Here is a 26,405-nt window from a genome sequence, read left to right on the forward strand (position 1 = left end):
CGGTAAACGGCCATTATGGTAGATATATGACCGAGCGTAGCGTGGCAAAATTATTTTTGACGATTTTATTAGATTAATTGGTGTTTAACGCCACTTTCAGCAATAGTAAATTTGACATTCAAAACCAAAACAAAAATCGATTGAAAATGAAGTTGTCTGTTGTATTCTGGATCCAGTTAATTCTTTTTGGTTCCAGACGTTGGCAATGTTGTGTCAAAATTGCCTTTAACAATATAGCGTCGAGAATAAAATTGATAATTTGTTTTAAAATCTATTTTGTACATATAGACTCTTCAAGTTTCACTTTCCGGTAATGTTTAAGGGCTTCTGATTTTGATTAGAGTGATTTTTGACCCTGTGAATGAACAGATCTAGAGGGAAAATGACCCCAACTGCTTTCTTAGCTTTCCAAAAACCTTCTAAAATCAACGATTTCCCGAGGGAGTTGGAACTCTAGTTAATGTAACACTATCATATCTTAGTGTTAACAATCGTCCGTGTGTTCCTAGACAATGTTACCCTGTCATAACCAGGGGCGAATCCAGTATTTTAGGTTAGGGGGGCGCCAACTTAAATTTTTCGCCGAGCGCAGCTTAGCAAAAAATTTTTGGAGGTAAAATTATCGAAATATTCTTTAAGCTGAGGACAACCCATGCTTTGCAAATTTTAGGGGGGGTCCTGAATCCGCCCCTGATAACTTAGTGTAAACTATCTTCCATGTACATATATAATTCAAGTGTTAAAGCTTATATCGTTATGTGTTACTAGTAACTGCCTTCTATGTGAAAATGACTTAAATAAGTTGTCACTGAAAGTTAGCTGTGTTTTCTCTTTTTTACAGTGCTCTTGGTTGTCATGTTTTCTCTCTTAAATACCACTAAAGTGTTAATTCTTTTACTGTAATATCTTTGTAAGGAAATGACTTGTGGATGGTTTTTTATTTGTTTTTTTTTTTTGAAATGATGTTCTCCAAGTTCATAAGTTTTCCATTTTCCCTAAGACGTCCACAAATTTTCAGGCAAATGGTATTCAGACTTTATAATGAAATGTTGACAAAATTTAAGATGAAAGCTTTCAGGGTAGTTAACAACAAAAGTGGTATACTGTATGCATAGCTCATGGAATTGCACTCCTTACTTGCCCTTCAAGCCTAGATGTACAGCTCATTATATCCCTTGTTGGCCCTTTGAACTTTAGATCAGGACCAAACTAACAACACTTTGTCAGTACTTTCTAAGGAACATTTCTGCATGGTATGTTTTCATTGACACTGACACAAAAGTAACAACATTTGTAAAGGTTTTTCAAAGGAATGTATCTGTTAAGTTTGGTTTAGTTTATCTGTTCCTGAAAAGTTTTCTATGGTTCAACCATTTCAGATTTTTCTTACATTCAACAGTTCCTGAGTTTTCTTATGTTCAACTGTTTCTGAGATTTCTTAAGTTCAGCCAACCATAAGTAAAAATACCATTGTGGCCATGTTCATTAACAGGTCACTGTAACAACAGTTGGAAAGGATTTTGTTAGAGACATCACTGTAAAAGGTGTTTAATTATGTTCTTAAGTTCTCAAGAGGAATATAAAAATGTAAAAAGTCATCAGACAGATGATGGACAATTAGTGATGACAAAAACTCACATGTATTTCTGCCATGTGAACTTAAAAGGATTATGTGGACATAATAGAAAACAATATCTCCCCTTTCTATAAGGGGTGGTGTTAGTGATGTGTGGGCCACTGTGGGGAAACATATATTTTTGTATAAGAGTGACTTTTGTACAAACAAAAACCATGATAATATACTCATAAAACCATAGCAACTGCAGAAAAGAACCCATTATCCTTCAATCACATCTAAATATCATGATACACTACTACTGTGCACTATGTTATTGAATTCCATTAAAACTCCAGATTTATCCATCAAAGAGGAATTGTACTTTTGAAATATATCCCAAGTCAGCAGTAAAAAATGATGATGGATTGTTGGTTGCTTAATGTTCAGTGGCAAATATCCTTTGAAACAAACAAGAAATCATATTTTTCGTCACTTCAATTTAAAGATTCAAGTCATGTAGGTGTGGTGCAGACAAAGACAAAATTATTCTACCAGTTTGCAGGGGATATACTGTAACCCATAACATTCATCTTTAGGATACCATATGACTAGGTTTTCAAGACCTACATCCTCATAGTAAAACTATTCATTCCTTCAATCATCTTCAAAATATGGTGTCGAGAAAACAATGAAAGAATGTATATGACCATTCAAATTTGCTGTCATGAAATTATGAAGAAAAGAAATCATATCAGTTTTTCAAATCTTTTTTATTTCTGTTATTATGCATTTTGATTCTTTTTTGATAAAAAAAAATATACAAACATAACTGAACATATGCATAATTTGTGTCAAAATACAAAACAATTCTTAAAATTTACAAAGTACAAAAATATCAACAAATATTTCAACTCAATAGATGTACTTTAACATCTATCTGCACTCTGATTGCGAAATAAAGGCAGGAAAAATTCATATATACCTAAAAACCATTTTGTTATCAAACACTGTTCAAAAATAACAAATAATTTTGACTCACAACTTTCTGATTGAAATTTAATAGCTGTATGCTGAGAAATATCTGTCAAAATATTTAGAAAAGTTAACCTCAAAGTTGATACAAACTTTTTCATAAACATTATGCAAGAGTATAAACCCCCAAAGCTTCCTCCAACATCTTCTTTCTAAACTCTAGATGAAAGGAAATATTATGAATCTGTTATAACCTACTGCGAAACAGAGATTTTTATTCAATTAGCTGCCTATTTTCTAGATATAACTAGTTTATATAAACATGGGATTTATAGAATTAACTTTTAATACTCATAAGGGATTATTATCTCCTAAAATAAATGAATAAATGTGAATTTCTCAAACCAATACATGCAGTGCATGAGTACAATGTAGACTTACATTCCATAAGATCAAAATATTTTAACATATTCAATCGTAGTGACAAAGTAGCAAAATGAACTGACTTAATTTCTATAAATTTCCAAAAGTCATTATTTCTCTAATTTTATTTACTGGAAGTATTTTCTGAACAAAATTTACTAGCATAAACAATCAAGATCATCATTGCAGATTTCCAAAATTTTTCATTATTCTTTTGTTGGGTTGTTGCCATGTCTATTTTAATGTTAGATCATGCCAGTTCTATTCAAAATCGTTTTAAATTAAAATAAATGTCATAGTTATCTGGTTTTAATCTTTAATATGACTTTCATTATTGCACAACTTCACTATTAATACAGATGCAAGATAAAACCTTTAACAAAACATTGCAAAAACTATTTATTATTGAGAGAAACAAATATTTTGAAGAGGAATTTACAGTTAATTTAAGCCCAATATATTTAATTTGATAAGTCTATTGGTTTAAAATTACCCTATTAATACCATGCAGATTTGAGCAAGTTTACATCTTAAAGAAAAACACATTGCCATTTACTCTTCATGTACATTTTTGATATGCTGAAACTGCATTATTGGAATCAAAGACCTAAAGCACAGTTAGACAAGAACAAGAGTGTCCATGTGCCATAACTACATTCCATCATACACATAGAAAATCATTATACTCTGATACCTCTAATAAAAGTTTTGAGAGACAAAACTTTCATGTATCTTCTACTTCCAAATAAATAAATCAAATCTCTAACATAATGTTAAACAAAAGTCTTGCATATTCTCATCATTCAAACATCATTTAAACCAAATTCAAGTCAGTTCTCCATAATTATTGGTTCTGTGTATAAAACAGCTGTTTGGGACAGTCAACACTACACACTAATATGTGTACAGCTCCTGTTTGGGACAGTCACACTACACACTAATGTGTGTACATCTCCTCATACAGGTCATACCACAAAGAACACATGTTCCATTTCTGAAAAAGAAAATGCACAAGATGTTTCATTTTTAGGAGAAAACTGAATATTTATATATTTTTGGGTCTTTCAATTTCATAGCAGTAGAGTTTGAAGTTTTCAGTGTTTGTATAGGCTGTACACAAATTAAACTGAAGTAATAATAGCAGGCTTTAAATATTAAAAAAACATATATTTTTTGTCCCTTCAATTTCTAGTTTATTCCTTACTTTTGTCAACTGGCAAAAGGATTTGCGGTTGCAGATTAAGAGAACTATGTGTACATTCCTTTGAGAACATAAAAAATATATGATTATTTCCCCTTGTCAAGGTAAGTTTGATATGACTATTTTATGCAAGCAGCCCCCTGTCCCTTAAAGAAAGTAATGTTCCAAAATTATAGGTAGGATATACAGAATATTGTCTACATCTGATATAATCTGATAATAAAGTGATATGTTGCTTTTGTGTCAAATTCAAATGATTTCTTGCCAGTAATTCTTGATTTCAAAAGCATAAACCTGTGATATATATAATATATGATATGTATTTCTAAGATTTATTTTACATTCCTAATCAGCACAAATAAAATACAATTTTTTTATGAATGATATCAACTTGACTTATTATTTACCTGATCAGAAGGTGTCTATTGAAAATGTTATATAATCCTGCCTTCAGTTGGTCTATTATCAGCTCTTCTTTACAGATTGAGGTACTAAGATTTTCTTCAATTAATTCCAAGAGTTTATCCACCTTCCAACTTGATAACATCATTTTTTTATTTGATTGCTATAATCAATGTTTCATACTTGTATACAGAGTTCACACAATGGAAGATTTTTGGATTTTCAGATTTTACTCCTCTAGAGAAGATGCAGAATGTATGCTTTATCACAATTCCATATCAAAATGTTTTGAAGAAATGGCAATATTTTGTAGAATCTAAACAGCACTTAAAACATACAACATTCAAAATTTTATAAATATTGTTTTGAACACATTTTAAAGTTTATCACAGACAACAATATGGCGGTCAAGTCATGACTGGTATCTGATTGGTCAGACAACACAGTCAATCACTGGTCCATTTTCTTGCTGGTCGAAATGAAAAATATTTCTCGGATTGTCTGTATGAAACTTTAATGGTCTAGAACCATGCTGTTCATTCATTTTTGAAGGACTATACAGCAGTGGTTGGGAATGTGAGATTTTTCTCGGTGAGAACACTGTGTCTGAGTTTCCAGAATGCTTTCCCTGTCTTGCTTTATGTTGGGTTCTGTTACCTGAAGAGATAAAATAAAGCATATAATAGTATTTTTCATTTCAGTCATGTTCATGTTCACATCAACAAAAAAAGTGCAACACATGATTTTTAACAGCAAGTTTAAAAAGCAACAATTTGACGTTTAAAAGTAAGTTTCTATCAACAGTATCTCGTAAGTGTTAGGCGTCATATGAGCGAACGACAGATATCTGTTGTATTATGAATTGCCTGTTATTTCAACCAATAGTTCTTATTCTCTCTTTTAATTCACTTAAATATCTCAATAAATTACACTTTTTCAAGAACTTAAAGCTCCCATCTCCTAGACCATAAGTGTATAAACCTATGCCTCGACTTTTTTGTAAATTTTTAAATATTTGTTTAAAGCTTGTAGTTATTTTATTATTACTTTTTGTTCATGTATAACTGTCATCTCTAACACAAGGAAAACATTCAAAATTTTAAAAGAAAATTTGTTGAATTAATTTCCTTGAAATATGTACACAATGTTTTTGATTAAAAAACTACCAATAACTATTAACTTGATATTGGTACATGTATTGATATTACAAATCAATTTTTAAAGCATTTTACACAAATCACAGCTTTCAATTAAGTATCAACATGATCAAAACAATTATAGAAATTTATATGCCAATAAATCTAAATTCACCACCTCAAACATTTATTTACACTTGTTTTGAACAGGTGCTCCCAATTACAGATTACAGAATTTGGACACTATGGCCAGATGGACATGATACTTTGTATCAATAAAAATTCTCTAATTGAATTGCTTGAATATTTTTCCTGATGTCAAAACATTTCCTCTTGTTTATTTTTTATATTCCTGATAAAACATTCAGCTGCAGGTCAATTATAATTTTGTATTCGCTGTCTCTGATTACCTACTGTCAGAATTTTTTTTTCCAAATCTACTGATTTACTTAATTATTTTCAATGAGAAGGCAGGTGTGTTTTCATGCGTTTCTAGGCATAATATCATTTATGGATTAAATCATAAATACATCTACAGCTTTCACTTTTCTTCAATGAGAATTTTTATGATTATCAAATTTTTTATTTTTTTGTCCAGCAGAAAATATTTTGTCAGTTAAAAAAAAGTTTTAATGGTCTTTTTTAGTGGCGGATTCAGGGGTAGGGTGTGAAAACATACCCCTTTAATTGGAAAATATATCTCTTTTTTAGCATGAAATTGGCACCCCCCCCCCCCCCCCCCCTTAAAAAAAAATCCTAGTACCGCATCTGTTTATTTAGTTTGAGGGAGGTCATAAGATATTGACAACATTCTGTACAGTAAAATCAATTTTGTTTTGTCCAGCAATGAGATATGAGATTTATATATTGTGAAGTAGAAACACAAAAAGCTACAGAATTGTTTATATTGAGGAATCTCATTTCTATTGACTTAATTGATTTATATTATAGAAATAACTACATGGAACAGCTAATTCAAGAAATCTGGGAGATCATTTTCAAAGAATCTTTAATGAAGAGGAATCTGGGCATACTAAACCTTTAGTGTGTTTATTTTCTTCATTCTATAATCAGATGATAAAGGTTCTTCACCACTGAGGTTTGGATTGATAATTCTGTTTTCTTAACACTTTAATTTGGGGAAAACTGGTCATTCCTGGGTCTCTAACTTTTATGTTTATAATTTTTATATCTTGTCTATTTGTATTGAAAACATTATGTAAAACAAAGATGTTTAGCCATTGATTTCAGTTGGATGAACTTGGTTCTTATCATGACTTTGTACTTCTGAGCTATATAATAATGTTCAAATATCTATATCTGTGGAATGTGAGAATGAAAAACAAAGTTTTAACACTTTTACAAATTTTTATAGCATCAAACAAGTTTTGGTTAAAATAACTCAAGTCCCAAAATTTCAAGTTGCATACACACTGACTGTCCCCCTTCTACCTTCCCCTCCTAAATTTTGTTAATTTCAAAATATTTGTAATTAGTACACATCCGTCCAAATTCTTTTAGTCTTTCCCCTTTTTAACTTTTTTACCTGTTGAATGCGGTGATCGACTGGTCTCGTCATCACTGTTGCCACGCCCACTATCACTGGTTGATCCTATACTGTGACTATCATCTCCTTGTCTTTTATCTTTATCCTGAAATATAAAAGAAGGCTGGTCAGGATCTTGCTATATTGATTGTAAAGCTCACTGAAACCATTGTGCATTGTTTAATCTTTTATCCAGGAATCGGTGAACAGTATTTGTCCAGTGGCAAATATTTCATGCATAAGGGATGTATTTAAGGATGTTTTTCTTCTATATTAAATAAAATTTCCCGATTCTCTGTACATGTAGTCGAAAACAATCCGTCAAGCTTTTAGTCACAACAGTTGTATTATATTTTAATAAAAAAAAAATAGAAAAAATACATAAACTGACAACATATGTCAAGGTCCATAACTCTTGCCCTAAGGTCTTATAAAATTACAGGAAATAAGTAGAGACTATGTAACGCACATTGTGATAAAGATTTTATCAATATTTCCTTAACCTAAGGTCCAAAATGAGTTATATACAATGATAGGATGTAGATATGGTTAGCTGTGGGTAGACATACGCATAGGTCAGAGTTCAAGGACAATTTGCTTCTTTTAAAAATATAATATGGCTTTTTTATTGAGAAAACTTAAAATTTTGAATAAAAATTCTGTTTAATACAGTATTTCTCAAATCAGTGTCAGTTAGCAAAGATTTTATCAAAATGCAACAAGTCTTTTAATTTCACTGTTCATTGGATAAATACTGTTGAATTTTCATTCTGTTTTAAATGGATTACTGACAAAGTTTATTATATTTTTTCTTTTAAAGTTTGTTTTTCAACCAAAACCATTTTTTGGTCATTTCTTTTCAAGTGGGTTGGACCTCTGACCCCAACTGGTCACAGCGCTAAGGTCAGAACGAGTACAACTTCAAACATTAAGAAGCTAATTATGTACCATGTATATATAATAAACAGTGTGACTTTTTAATTAAAAAGTCAGGTACTTTTCATTATAATGTAGAAAAACCATTGTACACATGGATGAGTTATCAATAACAATGCAAGCGAGTTTTTTTTTATCTTCATGATAAAAAAGCTTTACAAACTATATTGAATAAGTTATGAAAATTTAGTGGCTTTTTATTATCATAAAGAAAAGCATTATATTTTAGATAAGTTATCCTGCTGTTTTGTATTAGAGAGGCTTATTGTTTGCACTTTTTTCAATGGGTGTTATCGTGAAAGAGAAAATCAATTTCCATGGTTAAAGTTTGTCATTTTTAAATCATCTCTGATCATTATCGCCATATTAAATATGAAATCTTTGTCAAAGTGCTGACACTTTTTATAAAAGGTGAATTAAGTAGTTGAAGTTCCGCACATTATAGGCTTAGCTCACAAAATAAAACTTCACAATGTTTGCATTATTCTCAGTTTATTTATCAATTTTGTAAATTACGGGGTGGAAACCCTAGATAACAAGTGTGGTTTTCTGTTAAATATTTTGAAAAAATATTTTCTGACTTTCTATGACACCTATGATGAATCAATTAAGCCAATTTTTGTCCATAAAACCAACCTTTGTCCCGTCATTGATTGGGTGAGAAATGAGCTATTAAAATTTTATAATTTTGTGAATTAAGAAAGGACAAATTGTATAAATCTTGGGACTGAACAGGCAGATCAATACACAGTGAAAGATTGTAAAATTGACTAATTAATACATTAAATGGGTAGACATGTTATAAATATTTAATTAACTTCCCTTAACATTATATTTCATAATTTTGAACCATAGAGTGTTATCAATCAATTGAAAAAAGAGAAGAAAAAACCCATGATGTACTATTATATCCCTAACAAAAGTTAAACAAGTTTTACACATTTGTTTTATCTGTGCCTTAAAATGGTGTTTATAAAACCTGAAAGATTTAATACATGTACATGTAGTCTCTATACTTTCTCTAATCACTGAACTGTATTTTACATGGAAGTATGTATTAAGTGGAAACTAAATTTCTGCCAGTTTCTTTCTGGTAGTCAAGTGAAACCAGTCAAACATTCATTAGTCTGTATACTGGTACATATTACTATCTTTAGTTACCTTAGTTTCCACAAGATATACACCCCTGCTTTCCTAACATCTTCTTTTTTTAAAAGTCTATTTTTTATCTTTAAAACATACCATTCTAATAATTCAAACATAACAACCCCCAATGATTTCTATGCAAAACTATAAAATTTACTGTAATTCTCACATTTCACAAATTTTTTCAATTTTCATCCTAATGAAAAGCTATGCAACCTAATACAAAGAACAAGTTGTCTCAAATTAACATTTTTTAACATTTTTATTGTTATTTTCAGAACACACAAGAATTCCTTTCATGAATCACTTACTAACAACACCTCTGCTATTAACTATTATATTAAACCTAACTTCTAAATAATTAACATCATACAGGGTCTGAAAAATCAACCTTTACAAAATTAACATGCCATGTTGACTGAATTTTTTCAATTATAACACAAAGCAAAACATGAATCGGCATTAATGTTCTAAATACACTTGCTTAAAAGTAATTACGTTTTTACATTGATCATTTCTAAAACTAAAGATGAACTGAGGTGTTGTGAATTAGATTTATACAATTCTCATGTTGGTGTCAATTAACAAAAATAAAACATGCTGTGTTTTTTCATTAGATATTAGAAGATTAGATATAACTGCACTCAGCAATGCAAAAAGAAGTTCCTTGTGCAAAAAAGTGTAAGTTTAACACTTATGATTTTTAAGTAGACAAAAACATTAAAACTCACATTTTATTGATAACTAAACATGAAATATCGCATCAGTATGTCAGTACTTTATCTATTTCTAACCTGATTACATCAAATCTGAAAGCTTCTCCCCGTTTATTATCTGCCACCCACTGGGTTTGACAAATTTTGACAATCTTACATTCTAAAATTTAAAAATGTTCACTGAACAGCTTCCATTGCCAATCATTGAAATCATTCCTTAAGTTTCGATAAAATTTAGTAGAAAATTCAATTAAACATAAATGGTTTTCTTGTGTTCAATTCAAAACTATAGTCATTGAACACTTGATTGACTTGATTTAGGTGTGAATTCAAAATCCTTTTTTCACAAGTAAACACCATCACAGAACCTGACAAGCTTGAAATATTTCCAAACAAACTTGTAACAATTATATGTTCAAACGCATGGATGATCTGGCTTTTGTGGGTTTATCTGCATCTTTGGGCTTGATTAATTTTAAATTCAGATCTTTAATTGGTGATGAAAATCTTGGGATGACATCTTTCATGCCTGGCAGGTTCTTGTCAGTATGTTTTTTGGTTTGTAATTTTCATACTATAATTTTAAGTCCTGTATAATTTTAGATATGACTGTATTACTAAATCAGCAAAGTCATTTAAGTTTAAAGTTTTCAGCTAATTTCTATAATTTACTATTGAAAAATAGTTTAACCTCATGTTAATCAGGAAATTATTAATCGTACAAAATTTCGTGCATAAACATCTTTTAACTTTTTTCTAATAATATTAAATGATGCCAATTCCACTGCACCAGATGCACATTTCAACAATATATTTTAAAAGTGTTCTTGCTATTTTAAGCATGTTTAAACTTAATTTAACAAACAATCTGCTGACATGTGAAATATATAGCAGTAAAGCTAAAAATATAAAATTTAAAGTTACCAACTGAAAAAAATTAACAGAATTTCTAACTTAGTTCTTTCATACAAAATATAGAGTATAAGAAAACTTTAAATTTATCGTTAGTGAAAGCTATTTCCTATAAATAAATTGACCAATGATAATGATGCTGCAGTTTGAAGCATCAAATTTGTCATCTCCCTTAAATTAAGTGTAGTTTTTTGTGTATTTAACCTTCTGACAGAGGTAAAAACAGGTAAAACAACATCATCAATAATATTTATGTTACGATTTATGAGTTTTAAGGTGAGAATGGTATTCCCTGACATTCCAAACGATAATTTCAGAGCTAATTTACCATTCCCTGAACATGATTGATGGTAACCCCTTAATTACTGTTAAACTTGATAAACTACGGAATTATCTCCCTGCTTCATTACTTTACCAGATTAAAATGGAGAAGCAACTGTCAAAATTTAAAATCAAAAGCCCCTCCAAGATGTAGACAGTTTTAAGTGTGAGTACTTCAATTTTATGATCTTCTGTTTTCAAGCGGTTCCACAAATTAGTCTTTCAATCATAGACTACAATGTATTTGTATGGCTGACCGGGTACAAGGGTTAAGGCCAGATGTAGTAAAACATGCACACTTTATGGTTAGCGTTTCTTATCACTGCAGACTAACCAACATTGCAGACAATGATTGCCTGAAGTTTAAACCAATTGAAAAATTTTGAAATATCAGGCCACTTTCATATCTTCTAATTAACCTTAGATGGGTTTGGCAGTTCTTTAAAGGTGCTCTCGGTTTTCATGCTCTCAATCATTTTTTTTTTTTTACTCTCCAAAACTTCAGTCTCTGGCCTATCTGATAAATGTTTTTTTAAGAACAATGTTGAGAGCTTGGAAAGTCATATCAGTATCAAAATCAAACATGAAATTAGAAATGGAAATCATTTTTCTTCTCTTACACATTAAAAACATATTTTCCATCATCAAGAGAATTACAACTGAGAGCCAAACTATGCTAATTACAACAAGTAACATTTTTAGATAGAAACAAATGCACTATTAATTGCATGTTTCATTTCAAATCTGCCTGTCTTGACATTGAAAATGTTATGGTTGGTTTGTCTGGAGCAATACAACTGAAGTGAACCGCCTAATCAAGTACACCTTTCAGGACATCCTATCTCTCTAATAGTTTATCTTTAGACCTGATGTCTGGATTGATAATTATCATAATCAGAAAAGTATCTTCATTTTTTAACTCTTGTGTCAGAATGTCATTCACAAAGGTGAGGCATCTTTGAGTTTTTTGCTATTACACATTAAAGGTGTACTCATTAGCAATCTACAAGTCTGTACAAAAAAGAGTGATTCAAAATTTGTTCTTCTTGTATAAGGGTCATGTCTATAGGAGATGTGCAATTCTAGGGCTTGACATGCTGTAAATAAGTTAATGGATTGTTGACCCATTGGTCTTTGCTAATTTATATCCTCTATTTTGTAAGCCCATACAAATAATGCTAAGGTATTTGTCTTTTGTTGAATATATGTTGCATATGGACCTCTAGATATTTCTTGGTCTTTTGTGTTGTAAGGTTGCTGTCTCATTGATGAATACAATATCTCAATATCTTATTTTATTGATAGCATTGTTACATGTCTTGATGTCTGTCCCTTGAAGTTATTTTTTAATAAATCACCTTTTTGATCAAGAGGGATTTATATATCTATAACTGTATTGTACAAAAATGTGCAAAGTAAAATCTATTTTCGCATGTGTTTCTAAAAATATACATTTCAGTTCATTAAATCAATTATTTATTATCTAAAAATACTGATTGGAGTTAACAGAAGTTCACAAACTATTTGCTCCTGTGATAAAAACCTAGTTTTAGAGCACCTTAGACTCATAAAATCCATGATTTTTGTTGTAATCTTGTTTACAAAATATTCATTTTCCTACAGATCTGTCAGATTTACTGATGTCAGTAGCAGTCAAGAGCTTATCAATGAGATAGCCACCAATGTGAATGGGCCTAATAGGCAAAGTTCTTTTTTTATAATATCTTATCTTGGTATCTTGTAAAACAAGTTACTGCTCTTCAGATTCAGGTGAGGATAAACTTTAAGCTACAAGAATGCAGTCAACCAGTTGTCTGCCTGAAATGAAGTCAGACTCCGGTCTATGGACCCAGCACTCATTTTCACTTTTGCCACATTTTTTTCTGCAGCATTAACTGCTTGAGGAATGTACATAAAACTTATTCTGACATTAGGGTATTAAAAAATAAAGTTCAAAATAAAAGATATTTTAATGAGCCTGGAAAATGACAGGGTTAACACTTAATAATTTAGATTTGACCAGATTTCATTTATGTGTACACTGTTTATGTTGACAATATAATTATCACCTCTCCCCAGTTTACAAATTCAATACCAGTGGAGGGATGTTTGGGTAGTACTTAAAAACATGGGATTTTTTTCACCTGTCCAGTTTAGTAAATCAAATATAATCCTGTCCAAATAAGTCATTGAGAAACAATTTGACCATCAATGAATTGAGAGTATTAATCTAACTTACGGTTTAAGGTCTCGTTTACTCATGAAAGAAAAACACAGGTCTTGAAATGCTTCAAAAAGAGTTCAAGCACAATTGTTCAAACTTACTGAAAACAAGAAGATTCCCAACCTTTTACAATGTATTCTAACTGAAAAAAATCTTATTTGTCTTTCAACCTCACAAGCAATTCAAGCATTCTCCATACCAAACTGCTATATCTTTTATTTTTTTAAATGAGCTTTAGGAAAGTGATTTGTTTCGTAATAAAAAATAAAATAGTATTTTGCTTTTTTAAATTTTAGTTAATACAAACCTTTTGTTATATGAAGGAGATTTCATAGAAATTAAATACATGATTTGACTTTTATATGCCTCCTCGTTATCATTAATGAAAATAATTGGTGAAAGACAAAATGTAATTATCCTATCGTAATCGGCTAACGTTATCATGGTGCACTGACCTATACTTGGAGTTATCTGCTACTTTAACTTGTTTTTTCCTCAAATGAAAGATAAGCGATAAATTTTTAAAGACTTTCAGAAGCCAGTGGTTAATTAGGCACTATGTTGAAACTGACAACCAACATGCAGCTTCTTATGTTTTACAAAGAGTCCTTAATTGTTGTTTTATTAGCGGTAAAGAAAAGTTATCAGTATTTTAAATGTTTTTGGTGTTTGTGTAACAGGCTACTTAGCTTGTTAATAAACTTAAAGTGATATATTTGTACAACAATTAATTGAATTTATTCACTCGTGTTAATTTGGCACACTATTCCAAAGTAAAATTGGCGAAAAACAAAACAATTTGAAAATCCAAACTTTTTAAAACTTCACAATTTTTATAAACAGATATTGATCTAGTGTTCAATCTTTATATTCTGAAGAGGATTTTTATTGCAATGTTTTTACAGATAAACCATAACCCTTTCCATACTATAATAGCTGTTTAATGGTGTTTCATAGATTTATATCAAACCCCCTATAACATATATTTATTATAGAAATATATCAAATATAATTTATTTTTAACTCCTACTATCTGTTTTAATGTATAAACAATTTGGAATGGCAAAAAAACTGATTTTCAAAACCATTTATTTACCTCATCTCCAGGGAATGAAAACACCTGGCAAAAAAATCTCAATACTTCTGTCAGGTAGAAGGTATTTTCATTTCTGAGATTTACCTTGGGCATACATTTGCTCATGGAATTCAGATTAGAAGGAATGTATTCTAGTTAAAAAGTTCATTCAAATAAATGAAATAAATTTATAGAAACTTCAGCATTCTCCAAAAGAGATTATTTTAACATAAATCTTAAATGACAAAGAAATGGAAAACTGTTGCTATTAATGAAGAGGAAACACGTCCTTATAAAATAAACAGATTTAGAAAAGATTTAAAGAGTAAACAAATTTGTTGGTTTTGAAATATCGCTCCCCCTTAATTTTTATTTGTATTGTGGTGGTTTCTATGTTTCTTTAATCTAAAAGACTACTACAACCACTGATACCATAGTGGCATGAAGCAAATGGCTATAGACACAAGAAACAAGTCATCTTAACTGAAACTATAATATGAAGACTTACCACAAACATTTTATCAAATGGATGGTCTGTCTTTGTAGGAAGCTGTAAAGAACCAATGTGATCCTGGTCATCATCAATGGAGAAACTGACTTCCTTCTTTTTCTTCTTGTCGCTACAGAGAATTGAATCGTCTGGAAGTGAGAAAACTGTCACACTTGGGTCTATCACAGTACCACCAGAATAATAATCTGGCTTTGTTTTTGATGCTTTGGCATTTCTATCAACTCTCCTTAAGAAAATAATAACGGCAATGATAATGGTCGATGCTACAATTGTCAATGATACAAGAACAATCACAATAACCATGTTTGTAGTGTTCGATGCAGCAGTTTGTTCTCCTGTTCCTACCACAACAGTCAATGTCAAAAAACTTTTCTGGGGATAAACACCCTCGTCAGATACCTCTATTTCTAAACTGAATGATGTCCCTGGCTTCACGTCAATGTCTTTTTCTAAAAATATAGCCCCACTTTTAGGATCTATGGAGAAATATGTAGCAGTATTTAAAATGGAAAATACCAAATCACTATTTTTATCCTTGTCTTTATCGTATGCTACAACGGTGGTAATGATACGACCAGCTTTAGATGACTGACTGATAGAGAAAGTGTTGTTGGCATAGTTTGGTCCTTTGATTTCTGGACGGTGGTCATTCATGTCCTTCACTGTGACTACAACACTTGCGGTACTAGTTCTTGGTGGATACCCTAAATCATAGGCTATGACGTAAAATCCATATGATGGCTGAGTTTCTCTATCAAGAACCTTATTTGTTGTTATCTGACCATGTGGTAGTACTAGAAACGGCAAGTCAATGGGTGTACCTGTTGGTAGATTGAACACTATTTCTGCATTGTCACCTCCATCCAAATCTTGTGCAAAAAGCTGTCCTATTTCAATTCCTGACTCTTTATTCTCAAAAACTTCCATTTGAAATACTTCTTTTTTGAACTTTGGTGAATTGTCATTCAGATCTAAAATCTTAACTACAATGTCTGCAGTGCCAGTCAGTGAAGGTGTTCCCTGATCAATAGCAAAGATCTTGGTTGTTATCGTGGGTGTCTGTTCTCTATCCAACTCAATAGCAGCTCTTACTACTCCTGTCACAGAATCTACAGAGAATATTAGACTTCCCTCATTGTCAAGGAAATAGTAAATTTCTGCATTTTTACCTTGGTCATTGTCTATAGCAAACACCTGTACAATCACGTCTCCCTTCTTGTTCCCTTCAAATATTGTCTCGGTATATTGAATAGATGAAAATTTTGGCGGACTATCATTTTCATCATCAATTTCAATGTTAAACTCAGAGGATACATTAAAAGGTGGCTTTCCGTTATCTTGACATGAAATAGTCACCTGGTGGTTTGGTATAGTCTCACGGTCAAGCTTTTGCTTCACTACAACATTATATTCCTTATTTCCAAGTAACATCAATTCGAAATAGTCAGACGTCATCGTACAATAGACATTACCATTATCCCCAGTGTCATCGTCGTTGACGGCAATGTGAGCAACAGCAGTTCCTTTATTTGCGTATTCTGTGATGTGAGCTACATTAGAGCCAGATAAAAGGTTTACAACAATAACTGGTGCACTATTTCCAACATCTTCAACAACTACTATAACACGAGTTTGTGATGTCAGTGGCTGATCAGCAGTGTCACTAGCTTCTATTATTATTTGATATTTTTTTCCTGGTGCATATGAAAGTTTTTTAGATACCCTTAACTCCCCGGTTAAATGATCTATTGAAAACAGGTTAAGAATTGTGTCAGACTGATGAGATGAAAGCCTGTAAGTCACCTTACCATTATCACCTTCATCGAGATCTACTGCTTTAATGGTGCCAATAACAGAGCTAATGTTTATATCCTCCTTCACGGTGATGTTATATTGAGTTTTCTCAAAGTTTGGTGGGTTGTCATTGACATCAGTAATGATGATGTTAGCGAAAAGGGTACCAGATTGTGGAGGTGAACCACCATCTTTGGCAACAATTTCAAGTTGATAAGATCTCTGTGTCTCACGGTCTAAAGCTTTTTCAACTTTCAATCGGACAATTGAAGTTCCATCCAATTTTTTCTCAAATTCTATCGAAAATGGTGTGTTAGCAGGATAAACCTCATAGGTTTGGAGGGAATAAGCATCACTAGTGTCTCTGTCTCTAGCACCATCTATTGTAACCTTAGTGCCAACTAAGGATGCTTCTGATAAAGACAAAGTTATGTTTGGTTTATCGAAAACAGGAGCATTGTCATTCAAGTCATTTACGTATATAGTTACTGGAATTTTTAAGAAGAAACTGGTCCTCGTAGACTGAACAGCTATATCTAAGCTCAGTGAACAAATTTTAGTAAACTCACAAACTGATTCCCTGTCTACTATGCCTTTTGTTTCCAATCTGCTTGTTCTTTCATCTATCTTAAATAGGGATAGAATCTGGCTATCTGTTCCAAGAAAAGTATACTTAAGATTTCCAAAGTCATCCTTACCAGCTAAATCCTTTAAGTTAGTACTATTAGATATAGTTCCTACATATGTTGCAGGGATATCTGTTTCATCAATATTGTAAACCACGGAATTTCCCTCAATTATGGAATAAAAGTTCAAAAGAAGGAAACACTGAAAAACATAAATTGCTGCCATTTTCAGTATTTAACTATCAGCATGTCATGGAAATGTTAGTAATAAGAAGTATGTCTGATTTATGTACTTTTTATATGGTCCTGTTTTCAAATTTTAATTAATATGTAGTCCTTTTAATAATGATGACACTGTTTCAAATGGGAATAATTCGTTCATTAAAAATCCAATATCTCAATAAGTACTGTTTAACAAGTTCTTCACAAGTCCACAAAAATTCACAACATCAGAGACAGGGACAGTCAACTAATCCTTTCTGTTGAAGCAGGAATCACGGCTCATCAGACCACCACTTCTAACAAATCTGTAAATGCAATATTGGAATAAATATTTACATTTGGTTTTATACACAAAAGCACAACAATGGAACTTTGAGCTAATTGTTTACAATTATAATAAGTAAACATAACCATTGCTCTATAGACATGAAAAAGTTAAATCCGTTTTCTTTTGAGAAAATTTGTTGAATGTTTGTAAAACTAATACAGAAAATTCCTCGATTGTTGAAAAGTACAATTTATACATCCCCCTATTGAAACCAACTATACCTGCCTACAAATCGTGAAATCAATCAACAAGTTTACAAAGTGACTGAGAAATGTTTTCAAACTTGTAATTAACTCAGCTGGCTTCTGTGTGATCTACTGTCAATAACAGCACTTAGCTCCTCCTTCTAACAAACCTCTAATCCAATGAAAGGTTTAGGAAACGTACAATTTTTATTTCTTTCTGATTGACAATTTATTACTATTATTACCATGCAAGGTGCCCCACATGCTTTTAATCATGAAGTATGAAATATTGATGAAGGCCATAATTGTTTTATTTAAATATAAGGTGGCTACTGTGTAAGTTTATAGATTTTAATTGAAATTTGAGTATCTGTTTCTATAATTATCACCATCAATATTTTTTTTGAAATGCAACTTGAGATAACCACACCTTCAACCAACTAACTTAAGTCAAAATTAATTTTAAAGCACAACATTAGAAATACTGTTTCCAATGTTAGTATTTTATCAATTAAATCATAATTTATATCTATTTGTAAACAATGATGAGAGTGTTTACCTTTATAAGTCAAAATTAATACTTTTTGTCTTTAACATCAAATTCTCTGATCATCCATTTCCTATCACCTTTAAGTTTTGACATTTTTCAGCAGAAAGTTCAATTATTGGTCTAATCAAAATTAGTGCAATCGAATTCATCAAGAAACTGACATCTTATTTAGAGATTGATTATCTATTATTGTATTATGCAACATACAAAATATACATTGATCGAGAATTAGGCATTTTAAAAACATTGTCACATTTCATCCATCAATCAAAATCTGGCACAGATAATTCATTTATTGATATTAACTCAGGTTTATGATAAAAAAAATATAAAAATATTAATAATATTCAGCTTAAATATCCTGAATACATGGACTGAATAAATTATTTACTTACAAGAAAAAAAATCCAATATAAAGTGTATGTCCTTCATTAGGAATTCAAAAACACATAAATAACCAGTATTTTTCCATAAAATGTCAATTTATATATATATTTCTTTACTAATTTGTAGGACAATACATACATCACCTTTTTTAGTATGTAAAAAAACTAATTTTCTCAGGTATTTAACCCAAAATAAAATAAACTGCTTGGGAAGAAGGGGAGAAGACAAATTTATATAATACATGTAAGGATGAAGAACAGCAATAAAAGTACAGTTCATTTGGTTTTGTTTCTTATGTGTGCAGGGATTTGCATCATGGATTTATACCACATGTTCCTTCTTTTCGATTTTTTATTGTATACACCAGCACAGCAAACTAAACATATAATATCAATGGGCCAGCAACCCATCAACACTAATGAAATCTGGAGACTGCATGTGATGTAAATATGAAAGGTGTTTTTTTTTTATTGCATCAAATTAAACAATAATTTGGCAATGCATGGTCTTTATAAGCAATACAAACGAAAAACTCAAATGTCAGCAGAAAAATCCCCAAACTTACTACCCCGAAATTGAAGTGAACGGTTATACGCCAACATCAAACTCACTACCTAGTGTTTTGAAGTTGTCATATCAAATTTATCCAGTCTTTCAAACTTCAAATATAAGTTTATTTTTTTTCAAGGAAAGTAAATGTCATCTTAACCAAATACAGTGCAAGTTTCTCACCTTCATTTTAGATTAATGGTTTAGTAACCAGGTGTGCTTGTTTCAGAGGATTACTGACATCTTTTAAACAACCTCAGTATAATCCTCATCCCTATCAACAGATAACTATTAATAAGCTCAATGTTACTGTTGCTAAAATAATTCTAACAAATATTTCCTTGTACTTTACAGATTCATCTATAAGGCAACTGACCTAACATAGAAAAGTGAAATTATACACTGGCTTCATTATTGGATACTTTTTTACCACTCTATGGTGGATATATAAGAAATTTTCAAACTACAATCTGGGATTATTTTAAACTTGCACTTGAATGCTTATACAACCTTTAAACTTTTTTCATCTCTATAGATTTTTTGGGGGAAATGTTATCAATATGTCAGTCAGTCTTCCCTTCCAACAACATGCCCTTGCCTTGGCCTTTTTTTCAACTTCATGTTAAAAAAGTTCAATCTGCTCATAAACTGATAATGCATTGTACATAAAAAGGATTGCAGGAATTATCAAAAATAACAGTACATTAACAAACACACAACTCCTCTAAAAAGACAAACAACAGTGAATCTTTATTCCACTGCAATTTAAATTATCATTTTTTTAAATAATATTTATAAATGTCTTACAGCCTATTTTATTGCTCTTCAGCAATCATTTGCATAATATCAACATTTAATTAAGATTCATATATGATACAAAAGTTCCAGATGCTCTTAACTTTGATTAAAATCCATCCAACATGGTCCAATTTCAGTAACATCTACATGATTGCAGAACTGTTTACATGTAGTCCCCCCCCACTTCTTTTTTTCTCAACTTCTTCCATGTACTAACAAATATACCATTTTGTAAATCTTTATTTTTACACAATAGTATTGAATTAATGATAAGTAAATTACACAGTATCTGAAATGCTTATCTGTAGTTTTAAAAGCGATGAAAGTGAAAAAAGTACTTTACCTTAATGTAGGTTATGGTCCTCTATTTAACAAAAAAGAAACGGGACAAGAAACTTAATGATCCTTCATAACCTAAATCTCACATATGACTAAAAATGTGTCATGTTACAATCCTAAATAAATAAAATTTACCCCCAAAAACTTGTAGATTAATATTTTGATAAAATTGAACAATGACTAATAAGCAAAAAGTACCAACAGCACTGAGCTGGTCGCTACATAGTAGGAAAACCAGATGCCAGATTACTGCTAGGCCCTAAAGGTACCTTCGGGACCTACACAGGTGATTATCAGCTGATTAAGATCAAAACATGAGGACCAAATGTCATCTGGAGGGAATTCAAAACTGGTATTGGGGATTTGTAAAGAAGTTTATGAAATAAAATAATGTTTTGACACTTTGTGTGTGAAAAACAGAACCTGTTTTTGAATTTGTCTGATACAAAGCAGGATTATCAAATTACATTGGTGTCAAGGGTTGTAACTGACAACTTAACAAGCTTATTTTAAGTCCTTTTCTGTAATCTTAAATCATTGATCATTATTTTAAATTGCAGAAATTTCATAAAAAATTAAGATGCGATATGAAACTTCTTTTCAAAAATCCAACACAATTTTGTTTAGTACAAGTCAATTATTCATCATGCTTATATTATGAACTATTGCGTTGGGAAACAGCAATAACAAGAAGATAGGAATAAGTGTCAATGAAAAAAGCAAGCCAACCCTGCAAAAAACCAAAACAATACAAAAAAATAAGAACTTAATATTTTGTTGAAATTTTAAGAAGGTACCCTTTTAACACCCCAGAAATAAGAAAAAAATTAGTCTCATCATAACTTTTAACACTAAAATTCTCTTTAGTCATAACAAACACTTATTTAACAACAGGTAAACATTTCATGGATCATTTCAGAATGTATCTCGAACAATGGAGGATATCATTCTTTCCGATCAGGACCACGGAGGATTGTCTTTCTCTGGGGGCAGACATTATATAGCATGTGTTCACACGATTTAGATTCAATATCCAAGATACAATCTTGTTACAAAAGACATAAGTTACTAAGTTTATATTTTGGCAGGTTTATAACAATTATAACATGGAAGTATTTATATCATTCTTTCCATTCAGATTTAACATGCAAATTATATCACTAAATAAAAAATAAAACAAAAATTTGAGGATCAAGATTTCACTTTTAGAAGCATACAGAAAAATATATGTTTTAATGTAAAGTGTTTAAATTGGATGTTTTTGTATTGTATTTGACATGTTCACCTGTTATTCCCAAAACATCTGGAAGGTTAAAAAAAACCAACATCCAGGAGTTGTCAGTTTTTCTCACATACTTTGAAAAAGTGCCAAAAAAGCCTCAATTCAAATCAGTTTTACTATCTGTGCAAACTCAGGCCAGCCTTAAATCAACTACTGACTAACCTAACTAAATATGACAGCTTTTGATTTACATTTTTCACATTAAGTTAAGTTTTTTACACTATAGTTTCGACCATGAAATAATTTGATGATCATGCCTTTGTCAAGGTGAAATAAATCTGATGCACTAACTATGAGGTTGCATTTTTATCAAACTGTCAGGTATATTTCATTTTGTTTTTAATGAACTTATGCCATAATATGATACATGTACAACAATTAGCTTTTTGTTAAAACCTTTACATCACTAAATGAATCTTTTCAAAAGAAGGCATTTCAATTTTACAACTGGGACTATTATGTAAGATAATAGTCCTACTTTACAAGATGATATATCTGTTTCAGAATAACAGAAGTCATTATATTTGTAAATAAAGAGAGAATGTTTTAATCCAAAGGATTAATTTAATCTGCCAAAACTTGATACACTATTAGAAATTTCATACAAAATATGATAAAATTTTATTTAAAGTAGTTTTTAAACAAAAATCCCATTAAAGAAACTTGTCAGATATTAGCTGATGATGAATTCAACTTATTTGACATATGCCCAAATTAGCCTACTTTATTTGTTCTTTTAAACATAAACATTTGAACCATGATTATATAATTTATATACCTACATTTAGGAAATGATCTCCGATGTTGAACCAAACTCAGGTTAACCCTTCTAGCTTTCTGAACACAGCCTTAGTTTTACCACAATTTCTTAAATGAATTACTATGAAAACCTACATGCAGATTTTATTCTGTTTGTTTTAAAAAAATGGATATAGATAATACATATATTTATAATCTGCCAATATTTTCTTATCCTCTTCTTTGAAGGGCTTCCTAAGTCATTTTCAGCCATAACAATTAGCTGTTTATCTGTTAATTACAGGTAGGAAACATGAAAGGAATATAAATACAACAAAGTGTTGAAGGTAATGGGATCTGTTTGTTTAACTTTTGTTGGATTAAACACAGCTTTTTGATGTTATTGAATGCCTTGTATGTTTATATAAATAAATTAAGTATTAACTTTTAATTGTCCATGAAAATATGCTTATCCTCAACCTATACAAAGGTCAAAGTGTAAAGGAATTTACAAATGTTCAAAATCCAATAAAACTGCTTAGACAAAGCCTGTTACAAGGGATATGTAATAGTTATTTTAATATGTTAAATTCTCATGAAATACACTTTAATTTTCCTGCATATTCTATTAGTAATGAAAATATTTTTGTCTGGAATTAATCTATAGTTTGAAAATTAGCATTTCCTTTCCCACAAATCTACATAAATTCCTATTATTTATCTACATATTTTGTAGTAACTTGCACTCTCAATGCCTGAAGTTAAACTTTTTGTTTCAAGGATTAGTTTTAATTAAATTCACTCCATCTTGAATGAATATATTTGTAAAAGTACAACTTCTTCCACAGACCCTGGTTTGTTCATTCAAAATATTCATGGAATCTATGCGGAGAAGTCAAACACACTTTTTATAAATAATTGAAAGCAGTCAAAATTTTGCCAATAGTTTCTGCAAATTACCAGCTTATTGCTGAAACAATTTTAATTAAACTAATTTGCAAATTGGGGAAAGTTCTTGTCACAAAATCCGGATTCCATTCATTAAGTTAAATTGACTGGATTATTTTACATCAGTTTTTGTGCTGAAAAATTGCAGTAAATAGGAAAAACAACAAAAGCGATTCTTTTGTCCTATTTATAGATTTGATAACATGCTGAATCCTAGTTCTAAATCATTTATATTCTGAATTTCCAATAATACTATAGACTTCTCTTATCAAGGAAATCATCTGCCATACAGAATGAGATATCAAATTTATTGTCCCATCAATGTTTTATTCTATTTAATAAAGCCAGATAATTCTTCCCTACCTAACACTACATTATTTACATGGTTCGGGTCATCTTGATCGGCTAGCCAACAGTCTATCAGGCTTTTGGGAAACCACAATAGCTATGAATTCATCAATAGATTGCTTCAATAATACCACCAACTTAACTTTACCAAGGGACAATAAGACCGATCGACAAACAATTGTCAAATCGACACTTTGAATCTTTTTTATATCTAAATCTATAACAGTGTTAGTCACTTCAAAGATATTCTTTTATTTTCAAACAGAAATCGTTAAATCTGTAAAAATCTTCATTAACTGGTCTTTGCAGATAACATTCAAAAGCTGTCCTCCTTGGATTAATGTTTTAATTAATGTGTAGTTTAACAGTGTGAGAACTTGAGATGTCAACAGTTACAAACCTTTACAAAGATTTTGAGATAAAATTTAACTATAGGTATGATATATAACGGTAGTGAGTAATTAGTTGGGTGTTAAATAAATTTAAATTAAAGGAAACAATGAACAAATTTTACACACACAAAAAAACGTAAATTCCCCACATTTTTCCCATTTTGAGAGATACTGTCATTGAGAAAAACTAATCAGAACTGCCTGAAAGTCTTCAGAAAGTGTTTACTGGTAAAACTATGGATAATTTACAGAAACAGTGATGATGAGTTTTTTTAATGTTCCAATTTCATGGTTAACAGTTATACAAAACTGGAAACCAGAACAAAAAGTCACAAACCTTAATGAGTAACATCCATCACATAACACTCAGTGTTGGTGCTTTGTTTTATATGGCAGTCCAATGGCCTACGCCTAGTACAACTTGATATTTGAGTAAGTCATTAAATTTTGCTGAAAACTTTTAATGTCCTAAAAAATGTGTAGTTACGAATATGAAGACTATTGTAAAGAGTCACCCACCAATAGAGAAACTTGCCACTTATTCAAAGCCTAAATTCAACTTTTATCTTTAAAAACTAAATTAAATTGCACTAAAGACGAAAATGGTCTTTAAAGAAAACCACTAGACCAATGGGGTACCCCTTATATATCAAAATAGTGAAAAGAATGGTTCAAGCCTGTGTATACCTGGTAACACAAAACATTGGACCATATTTCTGATAAAAACTGCATTGCAGGCTTTATTTTTCCCCTGTTTAATTTATTTTAGTAAATCTCAACATAAATGCTAAAAGCAATATGATCTAAATAGATAGAAACACAAGATCATAATACCTTAATGGCTAATCTTATTTTTTTTTTGTTCAATACTAAAAAATTGCTTCAGAAAAATTAATAAATTGACAAATAAATTTCAAATATGAAAATTTAACTTACAAGTTTTGAACCTTTTTCAATGCAGCGAAAAGCACTACTGAATACATTTCTATCTTCAAAGATTTAAACACATCACATAAATTAATTAAAATTTACAATATTATCTGGCCAAGAAACATAGTGACAGAGGTCTAAGTCAATGTCTGAACTCAGAATGAATACAACTGGTCATCTTATCTCAGACCTACTTCATATGCTCCAAGTATCAAAAAGTGTAGGACCAAGATATTAAAACTCTACAGACAAATGTCGATTTCCTTTTGTGTGTCTGTCAGGAATGGATTAGACAAATGTCATCTTGAATTGTAATAAATTAACACTGTATCTGATAGTCATTTTACATACTTGAAATTTAAATTTCCTGTAATTTTTGTATGTAATTGGATTCTAATGTTACATAATGATTAACTGATAAATTTCTAGTCCAAATATGTAATTTACTCAAATGTAAATAACAGGTTTAAGTCTTGATAAACCGTATCAAACATCCGCAAAAATTGTCTGCTAAACAACAATTCACCGTATTAATTTAGTTGCAACTTCTTCATTTGAGTTAAATACTTCAGTTGCATGCAGGCATGTTTAATTTTTTTGGATGACCACTGTTAAATGAAATCATAGTCTTACCTTTAACATACAACTATTTCTTTTTCTTTTCTTGAACGAAAATGTATATGAAACTGTAAAATAAAAACAGTTTCGGATTATCGTAAAAATAAATGAATGAGCATTGAAAACATTAGAAATTTGTCAACAGGGCATGCAATGGATTATTTGTTTAAAAGAAAGAATTTAAAAAATCTGAATCATTTGATGCTTACCAATCAAATACGTTGATGATGAAAAAATTTGAAAATTGGATGGGAACACCAAGCACTTCAACCACCAATCATCCCCTGATGTC

General features: G+C 30.6%; 1 protein-coding gene across 2 annotated transcripts; it reads right to left on the reverse strand.

The window, feature by feature from the left end:
* Positions 1–2,309: 2,309 nt before the first annotated feature.
* On the reverse strand, positions 2,310–26,181 carry LOC127714854 (protocadherin 18-like). Of its 2 annotated transcripts, none has more exons than XM_052220886.1 (5): positions 26,129–26,181; positions 15,077–18,026; positions 7,239–7,344; positions 4,562–5,213; positions 2,310–3,947 (listed from the first exon to the last, which is right to left on the reverse strand). In XM_052220886.1, exons 2-4 carry the CDS (start codon positions 17,723–17,725, stop codon positions 4,990–4,992), a joined length of 2,979 nt encoding a protein of 992 aa, XP_052076846.1. In that variant the 5' UTR covers positions 17,726–18,026; positions 26,129–26,181; the 3' UTR covers positions 2,310–3,947; positions 4,562–4,989. The 2 variants fall into 2 exon arrangements, with proteins under 2 accessions (XP_052076846.1, XP_052076845.1); XM_052220885.1 differs by lacking the exon at positions 26,129–26,181 and adding an exon at positions 18,271–18,330.
* Between the last annotated feature and the right edge of the window lie 224 nt (positions 26,182–26,405).

The sequence above is a fragment of the Mytilus californianus genome, unplaced genomic scaffold (genome assembly GCF_021869535.1).
Source record: "Mytilus californianus isolate M0D057914Y unplaced genomic scaffold, xbMytCali1.0.p SCAF_9, whole genome shotgun sequence".
In the NCBI taxonomy this organism is placed as follows: domain Eukaryota; kingdom Metazoa; phylum Mollusca; class Bivalvia; order Mytilida; family Mytilidae; genus Mytilus; species Mytilus californianus.

Bases quoted from the DNA above. Each gene is read 5' to 3' on its own strand.
- LOC127714854 (XM_052220886.1), bottom strand. From the start codon at position 17,725: ATGGCAGCAATTTATGTTTTTCAGTGTTTCCTTCTTTTGAACTTTTAT. The intron at 7,345-15,076 runs GTAAGTCTTCAT...TTTATATTTCAG, and splicing joins CATTTGATAAAATGTTTGTG to GATAAAGATAAAAGACAAGG. The intron at 5,214-7,238 runs GTAAAAAAGTTA...TTATCTCTTCAG, and splicing joins TCGATCACCGCATTCAACAG to GTAACAGAACCCAACATAAA.